The following is a 25253-nucleotide window of genomic DNA, read 5'->3' as shown; positions in this document are numbered from 1 at the left end:
CTTATCCCGGCAAATTTATATTCCACTATATGTATACTCTTCAAACATGAGTTTTAGGTTTTTGACAGCATGCTGAGATCTAATGGATGGAAATTCAAATTGACTGAGCACTAAGCCAACTTGTTGGAATGACTGAGTGACAGTATGCATCTAGAATTTGAAGAAATAAGTTGGTACAGTATAAAAATAAGAGAACTAGGTAAAGATAAACCTACATAAGATACGAAGTTAAATTTGGTATTTGAAATCACAGGAATAAGTATCTATTAACAACAATTTGTTTTGCTCATTTCGCCTCGTTCTACCATGAAAGAAAAACATCGGCGACACTGGCGACATCTAGTAATCAGTTTTTAATCTTAAGTTGGTTGCACAGTCAGTCACAGACAGACATGATGACATTTACACGTCGTAACTTTCATAAGTTACTTAAAAAAAGTTTAACAACAGAGATCGGATAATAAGTTAACTGCTTTTAAGTAATAGACTAATAGATAAAACAATCTTTAGCTAATAATTCTTACTGCATTCTTGACTAAATTTTTTCAGATAATTTCAGCTGAAGTTTTCATGTACCTTACCAACTATAGGTGCTTGAGAGTTGTGACAATAGAAATGAAATGGTCTAATCCAAAAATGCAAGCTCACAAGTCACAACCTAATATGTCTTCTCTCTTCTGAATAAAAATCAAGTCTGTTGCAGGTTAGTTATTTTACCAAAAATATTTCGAATTACTGTGTTCTTTAAGACAATAATGTTCACGTTAACTTTTCCATTTACAGTTTTAAATCTTCAAGATATTGATGCCTTTGCCAGATCCAATTCTTTGTTGCTGACAAGATAGAGAATTCATCATTTTGTGTGCAACAGGTTTAATTATTTTTATTTTTAATTTATATTTCTTTAGTTTTTTTCATTCTATAGATGTTATACCAATGAAAAAGTAGTAGATGCCAAAAAATCGTGCGCAGTTTACGCCGATGCGCACCACAGCGGCAGATAGCATAACTAAACTTTTTATTACGCTTGACACTTAGCGTACTTCAAGAGACGAGACGAGAACCGACTGCTTGTCGAACAAAGGATCTTGAACAAAGGAAGTACGCTAAGTCCAAGCGTAATAAAAAGTTTAGTTATGCTATCTGCCGCTGTGGTGCGCATCGGCGTAAACTGCGCACGATTTTTTGGCATGTCTACTACTTTTTCATTGGTATAATATCTATAGACCAAATGAGAACCATTTTGTTGCCCATCCAAGGATCAGGAAAAGGCCAACACCACCAACACAGTCAACAAGGTTCTTTATTTTTGTTTACCCCCTTGGCTGGTGAAATATTGTTGTGCGTCAAGTTAACCTATGGCTGTTCCTTGTTGCTGGTGTCTTGTTATGGAAGTTGCAGGCAGTATTTTGTTCAATTTGCATTATGTCTGTAGATTTACAGCTAGTTAAAGTCTTAACTTCACCTTCTTCTTCGTTCCAGTCAAATTCACGCATGGATTTTTTCAGCCAGTCTGTTGAATTTTACGCGTATAATTTTCTTATTGGTAAAATTATGATTAGGCTTAACTCTTGTAAATACTATAAAGTGACATTTATTTGTCTTTTCATTGACAGCATTTCCATTGATGCTGAAGATTAATTCATTTAATTTTGGTTACAGGTTTAGCGTTTATGTTCGCATAGTTGCTGATGTGGCACGTTGTTGCAGCCTATGGTGTCTGGTGAAAGATCTTTCTGCATCAAGTTCAACTGGTCGTTCCTTGGTGGTGGTGTTGTGTTACCAAAATTGCATCATTATATTGTTAAATTGTCATTGTGTCTTATCTGTTCCCGTTTATAAGTTCAGAAGCAACAAAAACAAATATGGGATGTTTATGTCAAACAAATAATAAACATGTTTTCGGGATTGGGAAAGGAAAGTGGAGGATGTTGGAGGGAGGGGGTAATTCAAGTTTGGATAAAAAAAAAAGTTAATTTATAACCCCACAAACATATCCCAACCAATTAATCTCCAAACCCCACAAACTTATACCTTCCAATCTTCACACCCCACAAAAATACACCTACCAACCCTCAAATTTATACCCTAAAAGGCCTAAACCACACAAATCAATGTTAAACTCAAACAATGTAAAATCTAATGGTAATAATGAATAAAAATGTTGTATTTAAAACCTGATACTTTTATTTTTATTTTTAATAATTCAATAAACAGAGCGTCCGGTTCAAGACGGTTTACTACTACTGCACGAGTTTAAACGCAACCCGCCACCACCGCTGCGGCAATGAGACAAAAAGCGATGGTGGTTTAGTTTTGCGGAAATCTGCGTCAGTCTTTGTAACTTTACTGACGGAGATTTCCACAAAAAATTAACCATGGCTATTTGTTTCATTGGGTAGTGGGTTGCATTGTTTTAACTCGCGCATGCTGTTGTAGGTTTTGTCTACGGCCCCCAGAGATAGTATCTGGACCAAGAAGAAGAGAGAAGTACGAGGCAAGTTTTTCCGGGGAGATGTAGTCATACTAGGCTTCCGGGTTAGACTCATGACCCTCCAAAAGTTTTCATCGGATCATTCGCCTTCCAAGTCCCCGTTCGACCAGAGCCCTCCCCTCCTCCTGGTTTCACAGCGGGTGAGTGACCACCGGCGGGCGTTGGTTAGTGGTTAGTTAGGGAAACGGGGCCATAGAAAAGAAGGAAGCCCAGATAATGCACTTGTAATTTAGCTAACTACAGAATTGATAAGTCTTGAATTACAGCATTTTCTTCTTGATTTTCACCAGTGGATAAAGTCCATGACAAGTATCGAAGGATTACTGGTAGGATTACCCTGTAGGCAGAATGAACATTTTTTGGATGACAATAAGTCCTATGAGAAAAAGGAGAAATTAATTTTAAAGAAAAATTGATATAAAGGAAGGCAGGAAAGATACAAGCTTGATATTTTTCTTAAGCCAAACAAGTTGGGTAGTCGAATGTCGAAAGCCCAGGCCGTCGGTTGGGTAGTCGAATGATGCTGGCCGCGTAGCTGGAGCAGGCACCATGCGGCGACGGAAGGACCTCAGGGCGAAGAAAGGACGGCACGCATGTGAGCAGTATTGCTGAATGACAGCCCGTCATTCAGTCGTCTCTAATCTCTCGTCAGTTTCCAACAAGGAATTCAGTCCATGGAGTAGCGGCGCAGGATTAACCTGAAACGAGAATGGAGGTGACAGCAGATTTCTAACAGCAAGCATTACCTCAAAAATAAGAGGGGGCCCTTTCTAATAAGGAATTATGGAGGGGGATTCAAGTGGTAGAAGTCAACGGGTGAACAAAACAAACTATGAACTTTTTGACAATTTTGGTGGTGTTGCTCATTTCTTTTCCCTTGGAAGGAAAACCAAATGGTTCTCATTAAGTCAAATGTTTATTCTAAATGCAGAATCTAAATAAGAAATAAATGAAAAATAATTGTCAAACTTTTGCACTCTGTGATCTGTGAAAGACTAATACTATAATTGAATTTTGGTTACTCATTTTCTCCACCCGGTTTTTGAAAGTTTACCTCTTGGAAGGACAACCAGGATGCTGATTCTCTTTCAGTGATATGAAAATCTAAATAAAAACAACTAAAAATAATCAAAACTACTGCACTCAACATGACGAATTCTCTAAATAACAAATGGGATGACAATTACAGATTATGAAAGACACAGTCACACTGAAGATAAAAGATTCACAAAAGCCAAATACTTGATACTTAGATGTTTTGATTTCAAAAATATACTGTTGAAAAATTGCGCATTGGTCAAATGAACAATGTTAATAAACCAAATTTTAACATTTTTAAAAATATGTTAGTACGTAAGATCTTTGATTTCCCTAGGTAAACTATCCTTGGTTATTTTTCAGGCAGTTCACTGACAAAGCCATGCTGGAACAAGGAAACCAAGCGACTAACAGCATAGACCTTGGCATGCAAAGATTACCATCACTTGGCACAGCCGATTATCTTAAAGATTCAAGCTTTTTATAGACCTTTCCTTTCGATGAAATAAATCGATACACTAAATGGCACAACACAAACTGTCCTATCTCTTACGACAACAGAAATGTCATGGTTATTGTGTAACTTCGACAACTACCGTTTATCATCAAGCAGACGAATTTTAGTTGATCCGATCTCTAATTAAACATCGATACAACGGCCGTTGCCTTTTTAATTTTCTATTGCATGATTGATAAATTCTTGTTTTTTATTTCACATTCAGCAATTAAACAGTAAATAACTAATTTTCGAAAAATAGTTCTTCTCAAGTCACGTTCTTTTGATTATCAAGCTCCGAGACGAATACTAGAACTGAAGACAAAAGTTACGTCACTTACGTAATGCTAATGCCTGCTACCTCCATGATCTGCTTCTCTCATGAAATTTAGGGTCAATTTGATGTTACAACGGAAAACAAACTTGTATTTATCATGACGAAACTCTCGTAATTTGCTATTTCCGTCTTATATATATTTGTAAATATTGAAACATGAAACACCGATATGCTAAAAATAAAAGTGAAGTAACAGTAAAGACATATTGCCTACAAGTCTACATCAAACAACACAATAGTTTTTACCTCACTAGCTCAACAAACACTAAAAACATTTATTTTACATTAAAATGCGCAAAAAATCATATCTGAGGGCGATTTAGTCTAAAGAAGATCAATTCCGAAACGAAACTTAACGTTGCCAATCCAATTCCAATGCCTAGAATTAGAAAGGCACTAGTCAAATCGGACAACTGGATGGGGACAAGACGAGAGATTCGAGGTTTACTGTCTGCGAAACATTGGTCCGCTTTCGGAATGGTGGGTTGGCTATTTATCCAAAAGCGCATGAGGCCACTTTCCCACAAGTCCATGAGTCTGTTTATAGAAAATACATAAAAATAAACAACAAAGTCGATAATATACACAGTCACTAATTTCAACAAGGCCATCATAGACAAATATACGTACGCTCTGCTATGCACTTTAGTGTATGAACTGTTCTTTTTATAAAGCCATGAATAATATCCTGCTGAAATCGGCAAAGGTTTCGACCCTTTAAAACGGCATTTTCCATCCTTTTTGTATTGGTTCCCGACAAACGCTATGGCAAAAGTGCGAAGCTAACATAAATTAGTAAAATAAATGTTGGTAATGAATTTAAAAGATTCGCGCGTACACTTACAAATGGATAAGCGTAGCGGCCAGTTTCCAGTTTTGAAGCCAATGTAAAAGGGTCGCCGAGTATTTGATCCGGATGAAGCCGGGCTTGATCTCCCAGAACTTTATAAACGCCAGAAGTTGCTTTCTGGATAAAAATAGATTTAAAACAAGATTACTTCAGCAAATGATTTTAAAAAAAAATCAATTAGATTTTACTAAAATCTGTTCCCCGATCGACGTATCATGTCGAATTAGTACGCCAATATCTTTACTTGCAGCCAATTCTTCCAGCGATCCAATGGACGGTTTCATTTTTGGAGTTGTGAGTGATGATGTGACGATTCCCGTGTAGGAATTCACCAAAACCATAGCACATAAAACCCAGACTCCAGTCAAAAGTCGAAAAGAAGTGCGGCTAAATGCTTCTTGGCATCCTAAATAACAATTTGTATGAATAAGCATCAGAAATTTGGCCACCGTTACAACTAAAAATATTGCAAATCTTTTACCTTGGTTTGTCATGATGTTAATTACATAAATCATATGAGAACTGAAATTATTGAAAACGCTTTTGTGGATCGAGCCGCTCCTTTTGTGTCTGTTACTATTCGGTTCATTGTTTAATTCGGTTTCTACAGTCGCACTGCCCAAATTATTCCAACGTTGGCGATTGTAGAACCAAGTAAATAGAGTCATCATGTCAACCAAAACAAAGAGACTAATAAAAATCAGCATCCAAACCTAAAACAATAAAAGGAGAATGTATAAAAACGAATGTCAATAAATTCAACGAAATGAAAATAGCTCGGCGTAGGTTGAAACGGGCCGATGAAAGCGAACAATCGGCTTTCTTCTACAGGTCTTGGAACAATAAGACAAAATCCTTCAGACCATGTTTGCTGACTTGTAAAGTCCATCCTTTTCACTCGGTCCATAGTTAAATAAAAGGAACACACTATTCCATCTACATTCTAAAAAAAATATATATTAATCACACATCATGTTTGGATGATCTACATGAAATGTTGTTTTACTTTGTCGTTAATAAGTTGATAAAACGAAGCCTCGTGTGTTCCGTATTTTTCAATCAGGGTTTGATTTACCATGGAGACATTAAACCTTAGTTTCAAATATCGTTTCAATCAATGCATTAAGTAATTAGAACGATTTTTAAAATATGAATGGCAAGCTCTCGCCATGACGTACGTAAATTTAAATTTTGCAGACAGCCATTTAACCAATTCAAGCGATGCCCCGAAAGTTGTAAAGGTGCCATTTGGTCCTCGAATCAAAGTATCGTACGGTGGATTCTATTTAATACATGAATATAAACGCCAAATCGGTTAAGCATTCTACAGCCAATAGTCATAAAAGATTTAATAAACTTTTATGAATTAGAAAGATTTCGAAATTAAACGCATTACATGAAAAGCGAGGTAGTTGAAGTGCCGTCCATCAGGATCGGCATCGGAGAATTCGCCTGCGATTAAAAAAAGCGTCGCTAGTATGGCAGTAGAAATTAAGTGTTTAGTCCGGTACGTGGCTGCAACTTGCATTTTGACTTGAAGTTTGCCTATTGCATCGACGGTACCACTTGACAGCAGTGTAGTAAGGAAACATGCATTCAAGTAGTTTTTATAGGTCTTCAATCCTACCCCTTCAACGACAGTAAAGCAAAAAATCATGTCACTTTTAAACTGTATAAATGCTGTGTGATTGCTTTGCGCCATAGCAACCGAGATCGAAATGTTAACCCCTTTGGTACCGCCAGCACGATGCGGTATCCTTACGTTGAAATTATCGATCAATTGCATTTACATTTAGTATATAAAATTTGACAGGGTTTCAACGTTCAAAGCAGCAAACAATAGCCTAATACCGTGTTGCACGCAATATGACAGGTATTTTGGCCTTATAAGCAATTCAAAAAACCGTTTATGTTGTAGCAACCACAGTACGGTTGCTAACAACATACATTTACATAAACGCAGTAAGTAACCGCGGTTGCTTCAGTGAATCCTTACAATATCAGTGACGTCTCTTCAAAATGAAAATGTACATTTTGATTGTGTCAGAAAATGCATTTAATTATGATGACAGAGACACAAAAAAATGTGAAATCTATCGAAACTTATGCCTAAATAATGACATCATATGTAAATATTTAAGGACACTATAAATAACTTTAACACTTAACACTGACGGGACGAAAGATAAAGTCAGAAAATATCTTACCTTGACCAGAGCGACTAATTCATATCAGTTGAACTCGGAGATAGTGCAAAATCCGAGAACAAAAATAAAAAAGAATAAAGACAAATTAATAAAATCTGAAATAAGGAAAAAATTGAGCGGCGTTACATTTAAGATTTAACTAACTCACCAATGATTGGGAATAAGCTCTATGAGTATAGAGCAAAGCTGGATAATGACGTGTAAACGATGACATGACGAAGGGCGTACGATTGAAGAATCTTTAAGGAAGTTGAACCGAATGTCTTCAAAAGGAGAGCCGCACCACTACTAAAAATAATTTCACATAACGTCTTCATAATTAGAGTATTAGACCCATCGATATTCAGTTGATGAAGCTTTTGAATGAACATAAGGCTTGTAAATCACTGTAAGTTAAAATTTTAACTGTATAGATCTTCACTTGAGAGTTGAGTCATGGTCCACAGGTGCTGGGAGATAGGCACATAGACACTGTGCGACAAAGTGCTAAGCCAATGCTCCCACTTGTGCACTTTGTTGGTTAAAGTTACAAATGAATCAAGGAATATTTCAGCATCCTGTGCCACATGTTGTTTAAGAATTCTTCCTGATGAACTTCAACAAAGAGCTGAAACCATTTCCCAGCGCTTGAGATTGGGTAAATTATAACTTAATTTTTAAACTCCCACGCAGGTTATTTTTGTTCCATTATTAGCCAAATGTTCAACTAACTTGCACAGTGGCAGCACTGACCTATTAACAATTCCAATTAATCAAATAACAAGTTATTTATACTTACAAGACACCTCATTGAAGCAAAAAGTTTAAAAGCTGAATGTTCTCATTTTTTATTTCCCTCAAGTTTTCATAGAAAAATTCTACCTGTCAAGATGGGCAGTTAAGAACAGCTTAAAATATCATTCAATAGGTTGTTTTTTACTGAGAACATCAATCATTTCTTTCAAAACTTGCAGCTCTCAGTTACTAAGACAATTAGTAAACTGGATTAAAGAAATGTGTTCGTAAAAGACGAATAGGAAACTTACGCAACAAATAAAAAAGGCTCACATGTTCTGGACTCGTCGTTTATAGTCGACTTCGTTTGATGGCATCCTTGTTGGTTACAACTATATCTATATTCTACACATGTTTTAAACCTTACCATTGTTTCTTACTACTACTACTTATGGCATACTGCTAGCATTGTGATGATTACTCAACAGTCATAACGTTCATCAATTAAATATCTAGATCCAGTTTCAAGTTTCAACAAGACATGTTTACTTTTACAACATGGTTCTAGCAGACAGTTCATGTATCATGTAACCTTGTTGCCAGATTTATAATCATCCAGATTCCGGTTTTCGAATTTTCCGTCTTGGAAGCATTGGAAGGAAAACGAAAACCAGGGAAAACTTTGTTCAGACCGGATCAGACTTTATTAGTGGATAGGATCACGCTTATTAGATAGAAAATGAGAAGAGGGAAAGACAAGAAGTATTATTTTCGCTATCAGGCTTCAGGACTCATTTTAAGTTTAGGAAATTTGAGGGAAGAAAACAAAACAGTAGTTCATAACTAAAACACCATCGAGGACACTAAGCAATAAAACAAGCAAGCGAGTTTGTTTCTGCATTTACAACAAATTTTGTGAAGTAATACGTCGATACATGAATGCGTAAGAAATAAGGAACATTTACAGATCTTCGCTCAATCGCACACACTTCATATCCATCCGAAGAAGATTCTTCCCAATGATCGAAACCATCGGTTTCTCAATATTCATCCTAATAATAATCATAGTCGTCTTCCGATTCCGAGTCAGCACGTAAAAACCAAAGCGTTTCACCGTAAAAATCAAAGCGATCAAATAAGTTCTCCGTGGTGAACTCGATCAATATTTGCCAGTTATTCATTTTAGCTTGCTCTTTCCAATAATCAACATTACTCTTCGTTACTTGACGACACCAACGTAACGCGATCTTCTTAAGAGGGTTTTGGTCATTCATGAAGACATCAATTCCTTTCTCGGTCACATTGTGGCATTTTTTAACTTCCAAACTTTCAAGATGATGGAACTTCTGAACTCGAACAACCTCTTGGAGAACGTCGTCGTTGAGCATAGAACATCCTGCAATATCTATGTCCACAAGAGAAGGCGCAGACAACAGCAAGATGAAGTGTTCGCGCGGAATACTGATACTTGAGTTTCCTACAGAAAGGCTCAGCTTTTCAAGTTGCTTAAATACTTGAGACTCAATCTTGCCCCATTCTTCATCGAGTTTAGCAGTGGAATAGCTGGAATTATTGCATAGGTCAAGAGAATGAAGGTTCGGGCAAAGCTGTGCGATTACCTGAATATTGACATCACACAAATTGGATAGAGAGAGTGTCTTCAGTGATGAATTTCCAAAGGCTTTTAAGATTGGAGTCACACCGCCACCAAACGTGACATACGAACTGCAGCCATCAATAGATCCACCCAATTTCAGTTTACGGAGTTTCTCAAGGGATAATAAACATAGTATATCACTATCTGTCAGTCCTCGGACGATATTGATATCTACCTCAATGACTAAGGGACACAGAGACAAAACCAATCCAAAAGTTTTAGTGTCGCAAATATCCGAAGCGAGTTTCAAATTCATCAGGGAATACTTTGGAATCTCCTGGGATCGATTCAAGAAATCTTTATGAATTTCCGCCAAGATTTTTACAGTAACTATATCCCAGACTTTAAGACTACGGAAAGTTTCCAAGCCCAGAAAGATTCCTGCGTTGGAAATTTTAGTACCAGACGAACCCAATTTAAGAAGAGATTTTTGCAGTCCCAATTTTCCATCTTCTCTTCCTGGATTTTGTGCAGTACTAACACACAGCCATTTTACTCCAGTATCTGAAATATTTGGGCAATCCATTAACTCCAATTCTCTACAACAGAAAACAAAAATTTATGTATTTAACCAAATCTAGCATCAGACAAACTTGTATAGGCCTACCTCAATTCTGTGCAGTAAGTTCCTATTACTTCCAAGCTGCTGTTCCCAGCTTCAGAATGTGAAATGTCCAGAACTTGTAATTTAACAAACATAGGAATGACAGAAGTCAAGAATTTGTCATTACTGAGAGATGACCAGCAGAGAGATAGGTTTTTTAAGTACTAAAAAAAATTTGTGAGGTCTTTGGTTACAGAAATATGTCAATTCAAAATATATCATCTTACTTTGCATCTCAGTGAATTCAGTTCAAAATGAATAGAACAATCATCTTTCTTTGACAAATATCTCAGATTCAAGGTCTCTAGTTGTGGAGCTGCCAATAAACCAAGGAATTTTTTCAAACATCTTTTGGTTCGAAGAGCACAGATGATTTCCTCCAAAAACTTTGATGCTAATAAATAAATTTTAAAATTTTAGTAACAACTTATCTTATGAATACTTGGTTGGCAACTTACGTAATTGATCAAAAGGACTTTGGCTCGTTTGGTTGCTAGAAGTGGTAGCAAAATCAGCACTTGGTAGCTTCTCACACAACACAGCCATGTTGTTTATAACGAATTCAAGACATGTTTGGGACAGCAATTTCACACCAATCAATTGTGGCATTGTAGATTTTTCATTAACTATTTAAGTTTTAAGATTGGTAATTTGCCTTGTTAATTTTCCTCGATATTGTTGTACGATTTCCGAGATTACTGCACATAATACTCTTATACAAAAACATTCACGCAGCTGTCGATTCTCTTCTTCAGCGCTAGGATGAGACATTCCTTGTTGCCAGATTTTTTAGCATCCGGATTCATGAAAAAAAATACTACAAAAAATAATTTTACAATTATATTTATTTCCGTACTAATTGACTGACTGTTAACTTCAAACACGATATTTTAACAAAACAGCAATTCTTTTTGTTTCATTCAACACAAAAACAAACAATTCGGATTTCGGAGTTGACGTCACGTAGGAAACGATTTTCTGAGTTTAAAAATGATAATAAATTTCACGCTTCCAGCTTCCAGCAGGCCAACTGCAGTCATTAAACAGTGGAATGCGTTGAAGGGGGCAACAAGGCAGACATTCGTTGAGTCGCCACCAAACACAAATCTGGAAAGTTCTTCATAAAATCTAACCACTCGGGTTGAAAGCTGATGGCACGAAAGTTGTCAACAAGAACCTTCATGGCTTCATCGAACAGCTCCGTGATTGAGTGGAAGTTTGACCACACCAACAACTTGATGACATTTTCAGAATCCACTTCTTTCAGCAGCACGTTGACACATTCTTTCTTGAGTGTTTCCACGGCGTATTTGTCTGCAACCTCGAAGAGCAATTGGGTAGTCTTTACATCTTCTTCATCCGATGTCAGTTTAGGAGCGTCCCCAGAGTAGAGATAAATGAGCAGCTGTCGAAACACTTCCATTTCTATGTCATCGATGTTCACTTGACGAGTTTGAGACTCTATGAAACTCTTCTGGAACATGGCAGAGAAAACTGTGCTGCGGGCAGATAATATTAAGATGTGAGCACCTATTGATGTTCCATCTCTAAAACGAAACTCAACGTCACAATTAATTTGATCATGGAACATTCTGGTGAATTCATTCATTGTGTTGATGATATTTTCTTGTTTCACGGAGCTCATCCCGAAATCTATCCAAACCGTGATGGCCTTCAAACACGAGGCACCAGACCAGCATTGACTCCATTTACCAGAACCCTTATTTTTTAAGTGAATAAGGGTTTCGTTGTCATAAGTTTGAGAGAAAGGCTTATCACGCATTCTATAAATCCAAATAAATAGTGGAGAAAGCGATGAATCAAGTTTCTGCTTCTTGTGGGATTTTGGTGATTCATCCAATGATTCTTCTGATTTAGACAACCCTTGCTTGCTTGCATTCATTTTGTTCAATTCAATAAAAGTAGAGTTGTCGTCGTATGTTGTCTCTTGTACGGCAACAATTTTACAATATATGCTTTCAACTTTGTTAAAACTGTATTCAATGATGAATGCCCGACCTGTTTGAGATCCGCACAATTTAAAAGTTTTCTTTTGGTTTTTGGGGACAACATCCTTCTTAATTTTGTCCTCAATACACCACTTAAAACGAAACAATCCATGTCGAACTTCTTCAGCAATTTTGATCTGATTTTTGTCAGACATTTTCAATTTTGTAGCATCACAAACAATATTCGAGACTTCCATTTTCAGCAGAAGAGATTTGTAACGGCTTGACTGAAATCTAATAAAAATGGGAGGAAATAACAGTGTTGTCATTTGCAATTTTTTTTTTTTTTTTCAAAATATTTTTTTAGACTTTGCTAGCTAGATTTTGTTACCATCTTTGATTAGACTCGAGAATGAATCGCAAGAAGTCGATTATTTTTTATAGATAATTGTTGATTTTAATTAATTGGCGGATCCGGTCTAGCGACAGTTACACAGCTTGAAAATCATTTACCTTTGTCTGTGACCAGAGAGACTCTGACTCCCGGTACTAGGAAGCATGCATCCAAGTGGGTTTTTTAAATACTTGATCAATCGCTTCTCTATCAAGCGTAATGCATGGAAAGAGATGTCAACATGTGACGTGGAAATGAAGCACGCGCAATATATATGGCCTATGGGCTCTCACTTGTCATTCAACGATGTCATTCAAAACTGTTCAACACCAACGTCATAGCAACTACATAAAGTAACATAAGCACTCGCGGTTGCTACAACAAAATTGATTTATTGACAATAGGTAACCTGAACGTCATTTACGAAAAGTGTAGCACTTGAAATGATGACAAAATACGAATGAGATTCCCATGTTTATTGATTTTATCTTTAGAACATTTAAGTTTATTGCATTTAACTAATAGTCTAATTAAGATTTAAAACACGATAAGACTTAATGTCAAACATTTAGTGTACTTTTAGGTTTTGGCATTAGGTGAATGATATCGTAAAAATCGGATGAACACTGAAACATTGCAAAGAAAGACAAAAACCCATTAAACTTAAGATGGTCACAAAAGGTAAGCAACAAATATAAGAAAGAAAAACGTTTTAGAGTACAACTTTTGATGAACTGGCTACAAAAATGATGACAACTACATGTCCTAAGCTGAATGAAACTTTCACCTTTCACCTGCTTCAGCCCGATTAACGGAGCAGAAAAAAGCTTTATTAAAAAAGCATATTATAGTAGATCAATTCTAGCAAGAAACTTAGTGTCGCCAATCCAATTCCAATTCCTAGGATCAGAAAAGCACTAGTCAAATCGGACAGCCGAATCGGAACTAGACGAGAGACTCGATTCTTTTCGTCGGCGAAACATTCGTTTGCTTTCGGTATGGTAGGGAGGTTCCTCACCCAAAACATCATAAAACCACTTTCCCAAAGATTCATGAGCCTATTTTACCCGTTGGCAACACAAAAAAAAATGATAAAAGAATGAAATTTTTAAAAGTTAAACTTGTTGCCATATAATTCTACTAACCCTTGGCTAATTGTTTTAGTGTATGAGCTTCCCTTCTTAAAAAGCAACGAATAAAATCCCGTAAAGATGGGCAACATTTTAGAAGTTTTAAATCGGCATTTCTTATCCTTTTTATACTGCGAACCGACAAATGCAATGCCAAAAGTGCGCAGCTCAAACGAGAAAAGAATACAATTAATATTAATAATGAAAATTAACAATAACATTTTGTTCACTTACAAAAGGGTAAGCGTAGTGACCGGTTTGCAGTTTAGCGGCCAACTTGAAAGGATCGCCGAGTATTTGATCCGGATGACGCCGAGCTTTATCACCCAAGACCTTATAAACGCCAGAAGTTGCTTTCTGGATAAGAATAGGTTTTAAAGTATCTATTTAATAAAGACGAGGAGAGAATTAAAAGGCTTAGACTATACCAAAATTTGTTCTCCAATTGACGTGTCATGTCGGAGAACGACTCCAATCTCTGAACTCACAGCCAAATCTTCAAAAGATTCGATGGACGGCTTCATTTTCGGCTTGGTGAGTGACGAAATGACGATTCCCGTGTAAGAGTTAACCAAAACAGTAGCGCACAAAACCCAAACTCCGGCCAGGACCCGAAACGAGTTGCGACTAAACGCTTCTCTTCCTCCTATCATAATTCAGAAATTTAAAAAATGAATGCAACAAGCGAGGTAAAAAGTTTAACATGATTTACCTTGATTCGTTATGGTATTAATAACATAGGTTATGTGTGAACCAAAGGAGATAAAGTTTCTCCTTTGACGTGAAACGTTGCGATTATGTCGAGTTGTTGATTCAGAGTCGACAGTAGCCTCGTCCGTTGAAACGACAGTGAAACATCCATTGTAGCACCAGGTAAAGAGTGTCATGGTCCCGATTATGACGATAAGACTAATGAAAACCAACATCCAAACCTAAAATTTAAACAGTTAGGATACGTCATACACAAAATTATATAGATATTAACATACCGTAGGTTGAAATGGACCAATGAAAGCAAATAATCTGCTTTCTTCTCCAGGTCTTGGCACAACAAGACTAAATCCTTCAGACCACGTGAAGAAGGTGTAGTCCATTCTCTCCACTCTATCCATTGTTAAGTAGAAAGAACATGCTATTCCGTCAACATCCTGTAAAAGAAAAGGGAAATAGACTGTTAATCAACTCATTTCCTAAACACATATTCCCTTACTTCGTCGTTGATGAGTTGGTAAAACAGCGCTTCGTGTGTGCCGTATTTTTCGGCAATGGTTTGATTTATCAACACGAAAGAATATCTGTAGAAATTAGAGTAAATCGCGAGTAAACAAAAGTAAAAGTGATTTTAATGGAAAGTATTATGACATTTAAGTTAAGTAAACGACAAAAAACTTACGTGAAGTTAAATTTTTACGCAAGCCAATCAGTCAAGTAATAGTCCGATCCGAAGAATGTAAACGTACCGTTCGGTCCTCTGGTTACAGTATCAAAAGGTGGATTCTTAATAAAAAATACGAAATTAATGAAAGATGTCGACTGAATGATTCAAAACAAAGCACATTACATCGAAAACAAGGTAATTAAAGTGATGGCCACCTAAATCGTTTTCTGCAGAGAAATCAACATTAGTTATCAAAAATAGCGCAACAATTATCGAATGGTTTTTCATAATAAACATGATAATTTCTCTTATGTTGACTCTGTCCAAATATGCTAGCTACTCTTTGAAGATGGGAACAGAGTGTGTTTAACAGTCAGCACTTTGTCGAAAACTAATTACCCATCGAGATGGAACCGCATTTTCGTGGGACAGTGATCGCATTATCGAGGGGCGTTACCGAATGAAACAATCCAACTTTTTGTGATACTGTTCGACACAACGAGCTTGCGATTGGTCGGTGGTAGCCGAGAAGGAATACTAACCACATTACTTCAGAAAACCCCCGTTGTTTTTTAATCTCTGCTATGCTGCTTCGATTCTGGTTTTGCTTACATTTATCACGCAAACAAATTTTGCACATTTCCTGAGCCTGAGAAGTCTACAGAAGTTGTCTTCTATTATTCACACTGGGAATCATAGCGGTGTCTAAAATCAAGAATAGTCCCAGAAGGCTGTCAATAACATGATTGATCTATCTGAGATGATAACATCAAATACAAACTCGTGAAACTGGCCTAATTTGAATTATTTCATCGATTCAAATTCACGAAACAGTTTGTCCCTTCCAAATAAAATTAAGAAAATCTTGTGTGCAACAACAAGGACGGTTGCTAGACAACATCATTTCATAAGTGTACTGTATATTAAGCGATTGCTACCTTGGTCGTGTCAATCATTGACAACCACGAAAGCGGGTACCTATAATTCCCCTCTCCCCCGCAAAAGGTTTCCCCAATAACAGCTGGAAATAAATCATAACGAAGCACTTAAGGTATGCTATGACGTCAATACTGGCCAACCAACCAATGCTTAGAGCCAATACTATATTGTTTCTGTAATGCAGAGACGTCATTAAAACCCTACGGCATTTAGATTTTCATACTTAAAGCAATTATAATTATTTTTAAAAAATAATAATAATAATACTTGGAGCAGTTTTCTCTAGAATAAAATCTAAGAACTTAGAAGTACTCTACTTGTTTACTGCAAGTGCAAGGGCATAAAACATCACGCATAAGAGCACAATTTCTTTGAATGATCGTAGAAAACCCCACCAATGCCACCGAAAAAACAAATACCAGCATTTGACCGAAGAGCGGAAGAACTAAAAGAAATGATGAAACCAATCTTACTTTTAAAACCAGCCTTTCTAACACCAACAAAATAAAATTAACCCTTCAAGTATTTCGATTCACGCAACAGAAACCAAATGTTATAAGGGATCGCAATATCAACTCCCCTCCAATATTTACCAGAAACAGGAAAAAACAAACAAGTCATGTCTCTTTTAAATCAATAATTGGATAACAATAGGGGACTTACGCGCATATTGATTATTGATTGACGTCAAGGCTCTCTAGCTGAAAATTAAACATCGTCAATGAGCAGAGAATCCGAATCTCTGCGATGTGACGGCAGGCTGATAGACAGGCGTTTTGGGCATCGTATTCTTTTATTCAAAGAAAGAAAATAGAAAAATAATTAAAAAAGGGAAATGTACGTGGCCTTATTTAGTAATAACTCTCACTCCATCAGGATGAAACAATTCACAATTGAAATTCCATCTTTAAATTGTTGGCGCAAATTCTTTCCCAACTTGAGATTGGTGGCGAATTCGATCGAATCGAGATTTAGGAAGGCGATCAAGTCCATTTGGAAAACTGAAGCGGGCCCGATGTCTCATCATCTCTGCCAGTTGGGGGCGATAACTCTTCCAGCCAGCTGTTGGATTCGTCCATGGCCGTCCCTATACGAGAAGAGCTGTAAAAACCGTTAATGTCGTAATCTTGAAGGGAAAAGAAATGAGTCAATCGTCAAAAAAGTTTTGATAAACAATTTGTGGCATACTTGGATTGTGGATGGAATTTATCTTCGTCGAAAATATCACAGAAGACGTGGACTCAGCATTCGCACCAATACTTCTTGGGTAGTCGAAAGCCTGTAAAGTAATTCGACCACAGTTGAGAGGCACTGTAGAAATAAGTTAAGTTACAATATGAGGACTAAAGTTCACTGAACGAATTTTTGCAAACAGAAGTAGACCTATAATTTTGGAGATGGTAATTTCCAGATATCTTCTAGATAGGAACGATTGACTAAAGTGCTGGCAGTATTCATGACATGGAAATATTAATGGCACACTTTGATCGTTTCGTTCTGCACAAGAAAAAAAGATCAAAGGTTGAAACGACGGGAATCCAAACATTAAACAATAGCAAAACGCACCGTATTGGTAGAGGGTTGAAAGGCCAATTGAGCCTGCTTCTTTCTCTGCTTCCGGTAATAGTTTTCAGGCTTTTCTTTGGCGTCCAGTACAGTGCGGATGTGAAGGCAACGACAAACAGGTAAAAATCCACAAAATTTTCGACGTCATACTCACTTTCTGACTCATAGTCAAATTCACCTTACAGAACATTTGCTAAGTAAAAATTAAATCTACAAAAACCTGAAATAATTTGTTATTGATTACTAAGACGGTAGATTACCTTAAGCGTTTCCATACCGACGAATAAGTCAAAACGTCAATGTAGAGCGCATCTAAAAATATTATTGAAAATAAAAATATGGGAAATTGAATGCAATCATACAAGTGTAACTTACATTTCTCATAGCCACTAGCGTCTGGTGAAGGCGTCGTAACTAATAGAGGGCCAAGAATGCGAAAGCTATAACCTAAATAACTCCCGCAAGAACTTTTGTTTTCCAACTAACAGGGGGATAAACTTGACATACGACTCACGTAGAATAATAGAGCGAAAATGTCAGCTTTGGTGATTTATTGCTATGTTTGAACACGCAAAAGAGCAGCAGAACCACGAACAATAAATTTGAGAATGCTTTACGATGCAATCGTTTCAGTAAAATTACAATTCGTGGACAATGCAAAACGCAATAAAACCAAAAGAAGCTAGGAGAATTTTTACAAAAACCTATTGAGATAAGAAAACGAAAAGCCTTACTCTTCATTCGGAATGATCGAATAGGCACAGATAAACTATGGCGTGAATCTGGAAAACCTGATAAACATAAAAAACGATTATTTTCTACCGTAAATATTTCCACAACTTTTTAAAATTTTAAATGATTCACGAACCGTAAAACTAAGGTGACGAATACGAATCTGACGATGTCGTTGTTTCATGTTGGTAGTATCGGTACGGAAGGGAAGCGAAACGTTTCAAGACAATCAAACACAAATCCGGATAACTCTTAAAAAAGTCCTCGAAGTCGGCTTGGTCCAAAAGCTTGGGAAAATTTTTAAGGGTAAATTTCAATGCTATTTCAAAAAGCGGTTTAGTTGAGTGAAAGTGCGACCAAATTAATAAGTTGACGACGTTGTCGATTCTCACTCGTTCCTGCAGAGCTTCGAGACAATCACTTTTAAGGTTTTCGACGGAGTATTTATCCGCAGCCTCGAAGAGTAGTTTGGTGATGCTTTCATCTGCGAGTTTGGGTGCGCTGCCAGTGTACAGGTAGTCGAGAAGTTGCCGGAATATTTCCAATTCAATATCAGTGATGGTCACTTCACGCGTTTGAGACTCTAAGAGACCCGACTGGAACATGGCAGAGAACACCGGGCTGCCGATTGAAAGAATTAAGATGTGGGCACCAATGGATTTTCCATCTTTGAAGCGAAATTGGACATCACACCGATGTTGATCGTAAAACATACTGGCAAGGCCACTCATTGTTTTGATGACGTTTCTTTCTATTTGGGACTGGGTCCCGAAATCTATCCAAAGATTGATGAAGTCAGGTAATTTAAAGCTATACCACTCTACTCTCCATTCATCAGTATCATTTTTCAAAAGCTTTCTTTCACTTCCTGATCCTGATGCATATTCTGAGGTGAGGATCCACATGTGCATGGGACGAATTTCATTTTTGAGGGGATGAGGAGTATCCATCTGCTGTTCTGGCTCATTTTCACCTTCAATGGCATCTATGTTGCTATTTTCACCGATACCTTCATGATCATTGTCTTCTTCATCATCATCTTCATTAAATGAGTCTTCATCTGTTTCTTCTTCACTGTCGCTTTTTAATTCTTCTTGGCTGACTTCTTTAACGACCAAATTTTGTTTCAAATTCCGATACTTTTTACGTGTAGGAACAGAATAATCAAAAAGCATTTTTAGAACCAAGGATGACTTACACAAATTTAGTGTGACATAATAACCCTTCTCCATGATATCTTCTTTTAATTCCCATCTGATCTTAAATAACCCACTTCGAATTTCTTTTGCCTGGATTCTGGATGAACTTGCCATATTACCGTTCCTGACAGACGAGATGAAGTTGTTCTTAACAGGTTCAAGAGTTGGATAGCATCCAATTCACAAGCAATATTTACAAATCTTCCAGTCAGTATGATGATAAATTCTTTTCAGTTGCTTTTAAAAATCTGTGAGTTTAAAAAAATTGTTACAGCATTACCAAGAAAGAAGATGATATCACATTTTTACGAATTAGTTAGTTTATAATTACCTTTTTAAATGCAAGCGTTTTTGTTTCTTGGAAACCTTTAATGATCACTTAAAAATTAAAATTGGGAAAATTGGTGGAGATAACGTGCTTGACTTCTTGAGAGTTGAGAGACTAGTAGGGCTAGGGAGCTTAGACACCGAGACAGACGGATGCCGCCATTTTGTGATCATTGTTGTCAGGTTGTGAGTATGCCGCTGAGTTCATATTTAAATAACATCGATCAGCAATTGCATTACCGATATTTAAAAAAAAACTAGGTTTCATTTCAAATTTGTATTCTTGAATTTAAATATTTTCATTTGCTGATTTCATTTTCAAATCGACAAAATGCGATAGTTGGTTTTGCTTTTAACATTTGGCGTTAGATGGCTTCAAATGTTATTCAGTTTCCAAGGACAAACAAACATTCGGAATCTTTGTCACTTTCGTTCGCAATCACACGTCAACGTTCTTCACTCTATCGTTAACTTATTCGTTAAGTGTTTGATGGATACACAAGCACTCAGTCTTTTACTGATACTAGTGTTTAGTGTCTTTTCCAGTTACCTTAGTACAAACTTGGTAGATTTTGCTTTTGTTGAACCGCTGATTTGTAAAATGTCGTACACTAACGGCACCTCAAATTAGAGGTGGATGTGAGCAAATCGGTCCAGAAGCACCGCTTCTCCATACTGGCCCATCTTCGGACGGTTCTCAAGTATTTTAGTTTCACATTTTTATTATTTTTGCATTATTTTATTTTATTTTATTTACCCCTTTATAGAGATCGAGGTTGATCCATTATATCCTTGGTTCCATTACTGCTGTTACAAGCGGTTACAATTGCTGTTATTGTAGATAACCTAATTCTACTGATGAATATCCTTTATTTCATTCCAGATGATTTTGTATTGAAATCAAGAAGTCACCTTCATAGTTTTTAAATTTATCATCCACTCCAATTCATAAACTTATTTTTTCTCTGCATATGTGCATACTTATACAGGCAATATAACACGGGGATGATCTCGACATATAACTCACGAAGAATAAGAGAACGATAGTTTAACATGTCAACCATGGTGATTTATTGCTATGTTTAAACATGCAAAAGAGCAGCAGAACCAGGAACAAGAAATTTGAGAAAGATGCCATCTTTTCAGTAAATTAACAAAAGTTTTACGATACTGCAAAACGTGAAAAACAAAAGAAGTTAGGAAATGTTTGATAGAAACTAATAAGACAAGGAAAAGAAAAGCCTTTCACTTCATTCAGAATGATCGAGTAGGCATAGATAAACCCCAGATTGGAGTAAATTGGGTGAAACTGATAACGGAAAAACGATTATTACATATCGTGAATATTTCAAAAACTTTTTTTCAATTGAAAATGATTCACGAACCGTAAAATTAAGATGACGATTCTGTAGATGGCATTGTTTCATCTTGGTCGCATTGGCACGGAAGGGAAGCGACACGTTTCATGACCATCAAGCACAAATCCGGATAATTCTTCAAGAAGTCCTCGAAGTCGGCTTGGACAAAGAGCTTGCGAAAATTGTTAACGATGAAATCCAACGCCATATCAAAAAGCGGTTTTGTTGAGTGAAAGTTAGACCAAACCAATAAGTTGACGACGTTGTCGAGTCTGACTCGTTCCTGCAGAGCTTCGAGACAATCACTTTTAAGGTTTTCGACGGAGTATTTATCCGCAGCCTCGAAGAGTAATTGGGTGATGTTTTCATCTGCGAGTTTGGGTGCGCTGCCAGTGTATAAGTAGTCGAGAAGTTGCAGAAATATTTCCAAATCAATATCAGTGATGGTCACTTCACGCGTTTGGGACTCTAGGAAACCCGACTGGAACATGGCCGAAAACACCGGGCTGCCGACTGAAAGAATTAAGATGTGTGCATCAATGGATTTTTCATCTTTGAAGCGGAATTTGACATCACACCGATGTTGATCGTGAAACATACTGGCGAGGCCACTCATTGTTTTGATGACATTCTTTTCTGTTGGGGACTCAGTTCCGAAATCTATCCACAGATTGATGAATTCGGGTAATTTAGAGTCACACCAATCTACTCTCCATCCATTATCAAAATCATCTTTTACAAGTTGCTTTTCAATTCCTGATACAGATTCAGAGGTGTAGATCCACATATGCATAGGGCAAATTTCAGTTTTGTTGAGATGGGAAGAACTCTCATCCGTCTGGTCTTCTGGTTTTTTAGCATCGTGTTCACCTTCATTGTTGCTATCTTCTTCATTACCTTCATGACCAATTTCACTGCCATCTTCATCAAAATCATCTCCTGGTTCATTTCCATTAACTGAGTATTCATCTGCTTCTTCTTCCTCCACTTCTTCTTCCTCCGTTTCTTCTTCAGAGTCGTTTTCCAGTTCTTCTTGGCTGACATCTTTGACAGTAAAACTTTTGTTTAAATTCTTACTTTTTTTAAGTGCGACAGAATATTCAAAACCCATGTCAAAGACCCAGGATGACTTGTATACTTTAAGTTTAACATAATCTTGACAGAAACCTTTCTCCTTTAAATCTTTTCTTAATTCCCATCTGATGTTGAATAACCCACATCGAATTTCTCTTGCCTGGACTGTGGAAAATTTTGCCATGTTACTGGTAACGAGATGAATAAGTTGTTCTTAACAGGTTCAACAGTTTGGGTCAATTCACAAACAACTACGAAAAATCTTCCTGTCAGTATGATGATGAAATTTTTTCTTAAGTTGATTTTAGGAATCTGTTGAGTTTTAAAAAGTTATATAGAACACCACCAACATAGAAAATGATTTTACAAACTAGTTAGTCTTTAATTACCTTCTTTATTGCAAGTGTTTTTGTTTCTTGGAAACTTTACTGATCACTTAAAACTAAGAACGATGATTGACAGGTTTAAAGAGATACAAAAGGTGATTGAGACTAGAGATACACCGACAGGGCGATGGCCATTTTGACTTTTGTTGTTGATCATTGTTGTCAGATGGTCAGTATGCCGCTGAACAAAATTGAACATATTCAAATAATATCAATTACTAACCACAATAAAAAAAAACTAGGCTTTATTTCAAATTTTATGATTTTTAATTCAAATATTTTCATAATCTGATTTCATTTTCAAATCAACAAAATGCGATAATGCAATGGCTAGTTTTACTTTTTGCATTTAGCGTTAGATGGCTTCAAATGTTATTCCGCTTTCAAGGACAAAACAAATATTCTGAATACTATGTCACTTTCGTTCGCAATTTTTCGTTTCGCAACACGTCAATTCGCCTTATATTACTCATATCAACGTTCGTAATTCAATGTTTGATGGATTCACAAGCCCTCAGTCTCTTACTGATATTAGTGTCTTATGTGCCAACTCGTGCAGGCAATAATAGGGGATAAACTAGACATATAACTTACGCTGAATAAGAAGGCCATAGTTACAACATGTCAACCTTGGTTATTTATTGCTATGTTCAAACATGCATAAAAGCAGCAGAACCACAAACAAGAAATTCGAGAATATCTAAAGATGCAATCTTTGCAGTAAATTTACAATTCGTCGACGACAATGCAAAACTGCGACAAAACAAAAGGAGCTAGGAAATTTATGACAGAAACTAATGAGACAAGGAAAAGAAAAACCTTTCTCTTCATTCGGAATGATCGAGTAGGCATACATAAACGGATCGGGTGGATCGGGATAGATTGGGCACAACTGTTAACCGAGCCTGTAACGGACGGACGAACGACTGAGAAGGATTGTTTCCTCTTTTGTAAATTTCATCTGGGTCGCATTGACACGGAAGGAGAGCGACACGTTTCATGACCATCAAACACAAATCCGGATAGTTCTTCAAGAAGTCCTCGAAGTCGGCTTGGACAAAGAGCTTGCGAAAATTGTTAACGATGAAATCCAACGCCATATCAAAAAGTGGTTTTGTTGATCGGAAGTGCGACCAAATTAATAAGTTGACGACGTTGTGGAGTCTCACTCGTTCCTGCAGAGCTTCGAGGCAATCATTTTTAAGATGTTCGACGGAGTATTTATCCGCAGCCTCGAAGAGTAGTTTGGTGATGTTTTCATCTGCGAGTTTGGGTGCGCTGCCAGTGTATAAGTAGTCGAGAAGTTGCCGGAATATTTCCAATTCAATATCAGTGATGGTCACTTCACGCGTTTGAGACTCTAAGAGACCCGACTGGAACATGGCAGAGAACACTGGGCTGCCGATTGAAAGAATTAAGATGTGGGCACCAATGGATTTTCCATCTTTGAAGCGAAATTGGACATCACACCGATGTTGATCGTAAAACATACTGGCAAGGCCACTCATTGTTTTGATGACGTTTCTTTCTATTGGTGACTGGGTCCCGAAATCTATCCAAAGATTGATGAAGTCAGGCAATTTATAGCTAATCCACTCCACTCTCCATTCATCAGTAGCATTTTTCAAAAGTTTGTGTTCCATTCCTGTTGCAGATTCAAAGGTGTAAATCCACATGTGCATAGGACAAATTTCAGTTTTGAGGGGATGGAAAGAACTTTTATCTATCTTCTGTTTTGGCTCAGTTTCACCTTCATCGGCATGATCATTCCCATTGTCATCTTCATCAGCATTATCTTCTGATTCATCTTTGTTAACTGATTCTTTTTCACTTTCGCTTTTAAGTTCTTCTTGGCTGACATTCTTAATAGCAAAATTTTTTATTGGTGTAAGGGAATTTTCAAAAATCATGTCAAAAGTTAAGGATGACTTTAATACATTGAGCGTAAAATAATCACAACAGAAACTCTTCTCTTTGATTTTTTCTGTTATTTCCCATCTGATGTTAAATAATCCACTTCGAATTTCTCTTGCCTTGACTTTGGATGAATTTGCCATGTTACTGACGGACGAGATGAAGTCGTTCGTAACAGGTTAAACAGTTGGATAAGCAAATCTTCCAGTTAGTTAGATAATGAATTCTTCTTTTCAGTTGATTTCAGGATTCTGTCAGTCAAAAAATTATATAGAGCTCCAACGCCACCAATAAAGAAATTGATTTGACAACTATTTACTATAACTACCTCTTTGATGCATGTGTTTTTATTTCTTGGAATATTAATGATCATTAACATTAAGGCTGATGGAGAAATCAGAAATGGTTGAAAAATGAAAAGACAAGGTGCTTGGGCAGTTGTGCTTGTAAATACTTGAAAGCCAGACGCGTGCCACATGGCCATTGGAACTTTTTCACTTTTTGTGATCA

At 36.8% G+C, this 25253-nt stretch overlaps 4 protein-coding genes and 2 long non-coding RNA genes across 16 annotated transcripts; 2 read left to right on the top strand and 4 right to left on the bottom strand.

Annotated features, from left to right (window-relative positions):
* Positions 1–372: 372 nt before the first annotated feature.
* On the top strand, positions 373–2124 carry LOC124350857. Of its 2 annotated transcripts, none has more exons than XR_006921190.1 (5): positions 373–479; positions 550–703; positions 784–871; positions 1227–1298; positions 1663–2124. It is a non-coding gene; the product is annotated as an uncharacterized LOC124350857 (long non-coding RNA). The 2 variants fall into 2 exon arrangements; XR_006921191.1 differs by having other exon boundaries at positions 441–479; positions 560–703.
* Positions 732–7553, bottom strand: LOC124350593 (ionotropic receptor 93a-like). 9 transcript variants are annotated; one of them, XM_046801372.1, is made up of 13 exons: positions 7423–7553; positions 6612–6844; positions 6394–6497; positions 6222–6306; positions 5998–6158; positions 5697–5929; positions 5404–5621; positions 5210–5332; positions 4996–5147; positions 4723–4902; positions 3518–3523; positions 1221–1299; positions 732–872 (listed from the first exon to the last, which is right to left on the bottom strand). In XM_046801372.1, the coding sequence occupies exons 2-12, from the start codon at positions 6741–6743 to the stop codon at positions 1221–1223; spliced, it is 1473 nt and encodes a 490-aa protein (XP_046657328.1). In that variant the 5' UTR covers positions 6744–6844; positions 7423–7553; the 3' UTR covers positions 732–872. The 9 variants fall into 9 exon arrangements, 7 of the variants coding, with proteins under 7 accessions (XP_046657328.1, XP_046657324.1, XP_046657323.1 ...); XM_046801368.1 differs by lacking the exon at positions 7423–7553 and having other exon boundaries at positions 5404–5612; positions 6612–7104; XM_046801367.1 differs by lacking the exon at positions 7423–7553 and having other exon boundaries at positions 5697–5928; positions 5997–6158; positions 6612–7099.
* Positions 7554–13219: 5666 nt separating this feature from the next.
* LOC124350679 (glutamate [NMDA] receptor subunit 1-like) lies at positions 13220–20175 on the bottom strand. Of its 2 annotated transcripts, XM_046801479.1 has the most exons (17): positions 20016–20175; positions 18878–19932; positions 18622–18804; positions 18129–18544; positions 18014–18065; positions 17754–17946; positions 17376–17684; positions 17056–17313; positions 16851–16977; positions 15264–15367; positions 15081–15165; positions 14860–15018; positions 14583–14802; positions 14299–14516; positions 14105–14227; positions 13886–14037; positions 13220–13798 (listed from the first exon to the last, which is right to left on the bottom strand). In XM_046801479.1, the coding sequence occupies exons 12-17, from the start codon at positions 14980–14982 to the stop codon at positions 13573–13575; spliced, it is 1062 nt and encodes a 353-aa protein (XP_046657435.1). In that variant the 5' UTR covers positions 14983–15018; positions 15081–15165; positions 15264–15367; positions 16851–16977; positions 17056–17313; positions 17376–17684; positions 17754–17946; positions 18014–18065; positions 18129–18544; positions 18622–18804; positions 18878–19932; positions 20016–20175; the 3' UTR covers positions 13220–13572. The 2 variants fall into 2 exon arrangements, with proteins under 2 accessions (XP_046657435.1, XP_046657434.1); XM_046801478.1 differs by lacking the exons at positions 13220–13798; positions 13886–14037; positions 14105–14227; ... (8 more) ...; positions 17754–17946; positions 18014–18065 and having other exon boundaries at positions 18290–18544; positions 18622–19932.
* A 136-nt stretch (positions 20176–20311) lies between these two features.
* On the top strand, positions 20312–21020 carry LOC124350924. Its single transcript, XR_006921284.1, has 2 exons — positions 20312–20712; positions 20779–21020. It is a non-coding gene; the product is annotated as an uncharacterized LOC124350924 (long non-coding RNA).
* A 38-nt stretch (positions 21021–21058) lies between these two features.
* Positions 21059–22992, bottom strand: LOC124350663. The gene is made up of 3 exons (XM_046801462.1): positions 22833–22992; positions 21397–22755; positions 21059–21320 (listed from the first exon to the last, which is right to left on the bottom strand). The coding sequence occupies exon 2, from the start codon at positions 22625–22627 to the stop codon at positions 21404–21406; it is 1224 nt and encodes a 407-aa protein (XP_046657418.1). The 5' UTR covers positions 22628–22755; positions 22833–22992; the 3' UTR covers positions 21059–21320; positions 21397–21403.
* A 451-nt stretch (positions 22993–23443) lies between these two features.
* LOC124350662 (BTB and MATH domain-containing protein 42-like) lies at positions 23444–25253 on the bottom strand. The gene is made up of 2 exons (XM_046801461.1): positions 25072–25253; positions 23444–24994 (listed from the first exon to the last, which is right to left on the bottom strand). Exon 2 carries the CDS (start codon positions 24884–24886, stop codon positions 23657–23659), a length of 1230 nt encoding a protein of 409 aa, XP_046657417.1. The 5' UTR covers positions 24887–24994; positions 25072–25253; the 3' UTR covers positions 23444–23656.

The sequence above is a fragment of the Daphnia pulicaria genome, chromosome 7 (assembly GCF_021234035.1).
Source record: "Daphnia pulicaria isolate SC F1-1A chromosome 7, SC_F0-13Bv2, whole genome shotgun sequence".
Taxonomy (NCBI): domain Eukaryota; kingdom Metazoa; phylum Arthropoda; class Branchiopoda; order Diplostraca; family Daphniidae; genus Daphnia; species Daphnia pulicaria.
Note: the sequence above shows the minus strand (reverse complement) of the source record. Positions and strands in the feature narration are given on the sequence as shown.